The 6,960-nt window shown below is 41.9% G+C and overlaps 1 protein-coding gene across 2 annotated transcripts; it reads right to left on the bottom strand.

The window, feature by feature from the left end:
- Positions 1–1,021: 1,021 nt before the first annotated feature.
- Positions 1,022–6,138, bottom strand: GPR12 (G protein-coupled receptor 12). 2 transcript variants are annotated; one of them, XM_030551011.1, is made up of 2 exons: positions 5,958–6,138; positions 1,022–5,211 (listed from the first exon to the last, which is right to left on the bottom strand). In XM_030551011.1, the coding sequence occupies exon 2, from the start codon at positions 5,194–5,196 to the stop codon at positions 4,192–4,194; it is 1,005 nt and encodes a 334-aa protein (XP_030406871.1). In that variant the 5' UTR covers positions 5,197–5,211; positions 5,958–6,138; the 3' UTR covers positions 1,022–4,191. The 2 variants fall into 2 exon arrangements, with proteins under 2 accessions (XP_030406871.1, XP_030406879.1); XM_030551019.1 differs by having other exon boundaries at positions 1,022–5,208; positions 5,958–6,033.
- Between the last annotated feature and the right edge of the window lie 822 nt (positions 6,139–6,960).

The following is a 6,960-nucleotide window of genomic DNA, read 5'->3' on the forward strand; positions in this document are numbered from 1 at the left end:
TGCCTAACAGTAAAGTATGAATTCTGCTTACATAAAGTCCTTGCACAGGTGAGATTTGCTTATTGAAACACAATATTTTATCTAATTATTTTATTGCTTCCTCACTATTGCTTTGACTCTACAGCTTATATAAACTGTATCTTATTGGGACTTTATTGCTCTTATAACAAAAGCATTTTTTTGCATTATTGCTAAAATGTGAAATGCTAGGAAAAATAAAAAAAACTAGCAAAAGCTTTTAGGTTGGGTACACAAACCACGGGCTGCAACAGGTTTCAACATTAAAGATACAACTTATTACTAACCATAGATCTAGCATGTTAATAATTTAAAACAAAGTAAATATTCTTTTAATTAAAGTATGCATGTGCATTTTTAAAACACTTGAATTGATGACTGAGATGTGAAGAATCCCAATATTGCTAAGAATGGTCAATTTAACACCTCTGGGACTAGCATTGTTCAATATTACATGTTCCTTCAAACTGTTCAATGGGGGCAGGTCCCTGTGTCTGTGTGGAGTCCCACTAACTTCAGGGGGATTCCATGTGGTGCTGGGCTCTGCCCACATGGAACAATTTGCAGAACTGTTGCCCAAGACAGAACTGTCTAGATACAGAAACTTGAATAGAATGTTGGACAGAACCATCTATTTCTGTGAGGTCAACTGGTTTTTAAGAAGCATTTCTTCTCGTTGAACTATTGAATCTGATGAGGCAAGTGTTTAATACGCAGATATGAACACAAGGTCATTCAGATGTATATTATGCAGTATTTACCTCAGGACTATTAGTTTTACAGTTACATAATTTTGGACTCAATCCTGTAGTCCTACATAGGCCAAACTTACTGACTTCTAGCAGAATTTTGGCCTCTGTCAGGACTGTTACTGAAGAGTCCAGATCATTCAAGCTATTAAAATGACCATAGTAACATCAAGGGCAAGGTAATGACTCTGAAGTCACAATTCGATTGCTGGTCTGTTTCTGAAGCAGTGCACCTACAGGCACTGCCCCTCACTTGGGGCAAATAGTGTTTCTATAATCTAGCCCTATCTGAACATTACTCTGTAATTTTAATCCTTCTCTATCCTAAATTCAGCCCAGATGGTGTCCTGAGATCTGCATGTGAAGAGGACCCTCTGGGTACAAATCTCTCTGATCCTGCATGGAAGAAGAGTGTAGTGTCTTCCCTGGCTGATCTACAGGTCTAAGTTCCACATTGAGTGAAGAGGTGAACATCAGGTAAACCAGAAGCGGAGGAGAGGGTAAGCTTATGGTGGGGACCCACATTGTCCCCCTCTGGCATCCTTGGATATTTTCTGCTGAATCCTCCTACCAGACCAGAGCAGAGGCATACAGCCTCTATGTGGTCAGCTGCGGCCTCCTACAGATCTCTGAAGATCTTCCAGATTTGTTGGTAAGTACAATGGCCTACTTGGGCAAGGGGGTGGGAATCTCTCTGATGGAACAACCACTGAAATCACAGATCTCTTCTCCAGAGCCCCATGTTATGGGTTTTGCCACAGGAGGGCATGATCCAGACTGGAAGAGAAGGGGGGCAAGAGCAGAGGAAGGATGGTCCAGTGGCTAGGAAACTAGATTGCTACTCAGGAGACTGAGGCTCAATTCTATGCTCTGCCATGTATTTCCTGTGTGACCTTGGGCAAGTCAGTGGGTGTCACTGTGTCTCTCTTCCCCAGCTGTAAACAGTGGATGATAGTCCCTCCTTACCTCACGGGGCTATTGTGAGGATAAAGACATAAAAATAACTGTGAGGTGCTCAGATACTCTAGTAATGGAGGGGCATATTAGTACCTAGACAGAACTGGAGCAAAACTCAGTTCCTCTTGGGATAGAATTTTAGTCACAACTGTAGGTGTTTGTCCTGATCAGTTTTTGGCACTTTGATGCAACTGACCAAACTCATGGAAAGGAGAGAGGAAGAGAGGGGTAGGTTTTGTTTGTATAGTTTTAACAAGTCTTATCTGTGTTTGTTAACAAGCAAATAGCATTTGTGACCCTTATGCATAATTCATTTCAAAATTTTAACAAATTATCCTAGCAATGATTTCGAATATTTGATACTTGTGTGTGTGTGCATGTGTGTATATCTACATTTTAAACAATCAGGTATATATACATCATAGGTATTTATGAAGTGATGATTTCTTAAAAACAATAGAAAACTGGTAACTACTAGAACTTCATTAATATTCAGGGATAGATTAAGAACACAAATATCCTATATAGTTTGAGGGGAGATTTCAGTGGGTGTTGAGCACCTACAAGTCCCAGTGAAGCCAACGGGAGTTGCAAGAGCACAGTCCTGTCAAGATAAGGCCGCCATCATACAATATTAAATTTGATTAGATTAATGTAAAGTAATAGCCAGATATCATGAACCAAGTAAATAATGGAATTTGAATCTGGCATTGAAACTAAGATAAATTATTGCTAATATAGAAGTGACTCACATTTGAAATTTAATTCTGGGTATAGCATATGGAATATTAATGTCACAGAACTTTGCCACAAAAGCTACAGTGTTCCAAAAGTTTAAATGAAAGGAAAGATACCAGGTGAAAAGATTGAGTGACAGTAGTATAGTAGTGTATACTCTCTATACTGTACAGGTATTTTTCATCAAAATTTGAGATTTTTTTTTAAAGTATAATGGAAGATACTAAAGCAACAATATAGTTTATTTACTTTGACATTCAGGGGACTACACCCCAATATTGGTGCCTAGGCATTTATACATGTAACTTCCATCAGCACTAATGGAAGTTTTACTATAAATTCCCATTCATTGATGAAAGAATATACCTCAAGTTTAACAAAGAAATCCAAAATCAGGGTTTTTTTTTCCGGTAAGCTTTTTCTTCTGTCAATACAACCTTGTTATTAGAAAACAACATTTTTGTTCTAATAATCTAATGTGGCTTCAGGGAAAAGATCAGAAGCAGCTTAAATTAAACCATTCATGAAAGGAAGCTTTGCCTTTTACACAAGGAGTATTATCTTATGAAGTGAAATGATATGCATATAGTACTGAGAATCATAATATGTGATGGACTCAAAGATTAAATTGTTAGAATAGCAGAAAGTATGTTCTGTAGGCATTTTTGCTATATACGATTATGCACCTGACATCCTCAAAGAATTTTCAAACTTCAGAATCTGAAACCATAGCAGAACAATGAAATAACACTTGTGTATCAATAGCAAACTTTAGGGAACCATTTACTGTAGGTACTAAAAATATACTATTTTAAGCAAGTTATTTTATTAAATATTTCCTCATACATTTCTGAAAATATTAATCTGTCAAAGAAACTTAAAATGCTGCACCTATTACAATGCAGAATTCCTAGAGGCCATATTGTGCCATAGATTTCTGAGTAGAACTCCACATCAATTTAAATGAGGAATTCTGCGTAAAAATCAATGTTATAATAGGCCCTGATGTTTTATATTTTTTAAAATGTATAGTTGATTTTTTAAAAGAAACAAAACAGCAGTAAAGACAAAATGTACATTCTATTCTAGCATCTATCCAGAACTCATGAGAAAATAGGTAACACTTTAAAATACTGATCAATTTATACTGAGATATAAAACAGTAAACCTGCACAAGTACTTCCTCATTTTAGCAAATTAATGGCCCAGAAAGTATTACAATAAATACCAAATGAATCAGTAGTTATTGGATCATTGTTTTAAATTGATGATATACATTTTAGTTTATGTCAACAGAACGAAGGACATAGTCTTCTTTACTGTTTCACTAAGGTTAAGAGAGAGAATTTCTGACAACAGAAAAATCATGCATCATAACTGAGCTCAAGCACATAAACTATTTTAAAAAGGCTACAACTCTTCAGTCTACCTTTTTTAACTAATAAAGTTAACTTAGAATCATAGTGAATGTGAATGACTGGTTTAGTCTATTGATAGAACCTGAGCAGCAATACAATTTGAAAGAACACTAATCATTTTGATTTTGGAAATCTTCCTTAAACCACTGAGTTCATTTTGGTTAATGGCGTTTCTCTTTACAAAAGGGTCAGTGCATCCTGTGGCTTGAATATGAATTAGATATGTACAATCTAAGGAATGTATCTAACCAAAGAGCGTTGCAGGAATTTCTGAAAAAGAAAATGCTAAATAAAGTCCTCTTAGCTGTTAATCAAACATCACTAGGTGATCTTGCTCTTTGAGACAGGCTAGAAGGGATACAGCCACAGCAGATGAGCCAAAATGCTTTTTGTATTTCCTGGTTTCTAAAAGCATATATTACTGGATTGATGATGGAATTGTAGGTGGCTGGCAGGAGAGTGGCATAGGTATATATTGAAGGATACGTGTAATCTGCTATTAAAGAATAGAGTGTAAAAGGCATCCAACAAGCAGCAAAGGTCCCCAAAATAATGGCCAAAGTAGACACTCCTTTTCGGGTGGTCACATAATGGGATGTGGCCAGGAAATGGTGTTGCAAGGCAATCTGATGGGCATGGCGCATCACGATTTTACAAATTTGAATGTATAGCTGCAGCATGAGAGCAAACATGAGCAAGAAAGAGACTGAAAGGATAGCTGCATTATTTTTAGTGAGCGGTCTGATAACACTGCAGGTGGATTCATCTTTAAGGCAGTTCCAGCCCATTATAGGCAGCAGTCCAATACAGATAGATGCTCCCCAGAGCAAAATAAGCATGATATAAGTAAAAGTGACAGTCCTTTCTGAATTATAAGTCAAAGCATAATACAATGAGAGGTAACGATCAACAGTAATAGCCAGCAAGCTGCACACAGAGGCAGAGAAAGAGGCAACAATCAGTCCAATAGTGACCAGTTTTGTAGCTTCTGATTGTAGAAGATAGGCAAAAATAAAATTGATGATCAATCCAATTCCTGCTAAGAGGTCTGCAAGTGCCAGGCTGCCTATCAGAAGGAACATGGGGGCACGAAGATTAGGATTTTGGAAAATGATAAGGACCACAATGGCATTTTCACAGGAGATAAGGGTTCCTGAAGTACACAAAACAATGTCCCAGGGGTTTACTATGAGCTCTGGTTCTGGGTCTACGACAGGAATCAGGGAGGAGACTGCAGTTGAGACATTCTCTGGAGAGCTGGCTTCTAAGTGATCTTGAGGCAGCCAGCTTAAATTAACCTTCAGATCTTCATTCATTTTAACCCCTGTCTTCTTCAATGAAAAGACATTTTTTAATGTTCAGATACAGTACTAGTGAATTCAAGAACATGCAATACCTTAGCTATTTCTATTAATCTCATATGCAGGCAGGCACATGTTACATAAACGTGACAGTACAAATGATGAAGAAAAATATGTAATTTAAAATTGCCTAAAATTATTTAAAGAAAACAAAAGAACAGGACATGAAGTAATTAGAGAGATTTTCTTCATTAAATGGAAGAGGAGAACAAGTGAAATGTGGTATGGACACATAGTACTGAACTAAAGAAATAAAAACACGTTAACATAGCTAGAACTGTTTGAAAGGTGTTTTGGTTTAACAAGATGAACAAAACCCACAGCACATGAGTTTAAATACCGAAAAAGAGCAATTGTTGCCTGATGCATGAAATAAAATCATAAGTCACCAGCTGGGTTTGCAATTAAACATCAAGGTTTTTTACCATTTTGTTAAGAATGCTCATGATTCAAACCTGGAGCAGACAATACTGCAAAATTCTTTTAACCCCCGGAGCCACCGTCCTATCTACCTCAGCTAGAAATTCGGGCTGGGGGATATTTACCCTGCAGGGCATCCTTGGCCGTGAATTAATAGCAATGGAGGTGATGAGGTGGGGGAGACAGAGCAATGCCATGTAAGCATCTGTGCGAGGGTAACACAATCTCATACAGACAGATGGAAACAGACAGTGACAGACAGACAGACAGCGGGACTAGCCCTGTATGGTGATCACCTTGGCTTCTCCCCTGCTGGAGGAGGAGAGTCTCCAGGTCCTTTCTATGCAGCAGAGCAGGCTGCTCCTGGCAGGCTCATTGTTAGCACTGCACAGACACGGGGAGGGGGCGGCAGTGCCAGCTCCTGGCTGTGCAGTAGGGAGCGCAGGTGCAATCCCCTCCGCGCTGGCCCCTGGACGCTGTGCCTGGTGCATGGGGCTGAGGCAGAGACAGGCGCAGGCACGCGCGCACAACACAGGAACAGAGGCGGGGGCGCGCGCCGTGCGGCGCTGCCAGTCCGCGGGAAGAGCAGCTGAAGGCACGTGCGCAGCAGTGGAAAGGGGTCGCGTGAGCGGCGCGCGCACGGCCCCAAGTTGGTGGGGAGGAGCTGAGGCACGCGCTGACAGGGAGGAGGGAACCCTGCTGCTCTCTGGTGCGCCGGCGCAGAAGCAGCCGTCCCTGCCCCCAGACGACCTTCTGCGAGGAGGGCTAGAATGAGGGGTTGTCTGCGCGCCCCGCTAGGCTCGAGCGCCGGGTGCTGCGCTCTGAGCCCTCCCCCTCCGCCTCCATAAGCAGCCCCGCTACTGCCTCCCCTGCCCCAGCTACAGCTCCCGCTTCCCTGAGCAGCCCCACCCCACCTACAGCCCCCCACCTCCCTGAGCATCCCCCAGCTAGCTTCCCGCCTCCCTGATACTCCCCGTTTCCCTGAGTATCCCCCACCCCACCTACAGCCCCCCGCCTCCCTGAGCATCCCCACCCCAGCTACAGCTCCCCACTTCCCTGAGCATCCCCACCCCAGCTACAGCCCCCTGCCTCCCGCATCCCTGATACTCCCCGCTTCCCTGTGCATCCCCTCTACAGCCCCCTGCTTCCCTGTGCATCCCTGCTTCCCCCCAGCTACAGCCCCTGCCTCCCTGAGCATCCCTCAGCTAGCCCCCCGCCCCCAGCTCCCTGAACCTCCCCCCTTCTCTGAGCATCCTCCAGCTACAGTCCGCCACCTCCTTGAGCACCCCCACCCCAGCT

The sequence above is a fragment of the Gopherus evgoodei genome, chromosome 1, assembly GCF_007399415.2.
Source record: "Gopherus evgoodei ecotype Sinaloan lineage chromosome 1, rGopEvg1_v1.p, whole genome shotgun sequence".
Classification (NCBI taxonomy): domain Eukaryota; kingdom Metazoa; phylum Chordata; order Testudines; family Testudinidae; genus Gopherus; species Gopherus evgoodei.

Excerpts from the sequence above, each read along its gene's own strand:
- GPR12 (XM_030551011.1), bottom strand. The coding sequence starts at position 5,196 with ATGAATGAAGATCTGAAGGTTAATTTAAGCTGGCTGCCTCAAGATCAC.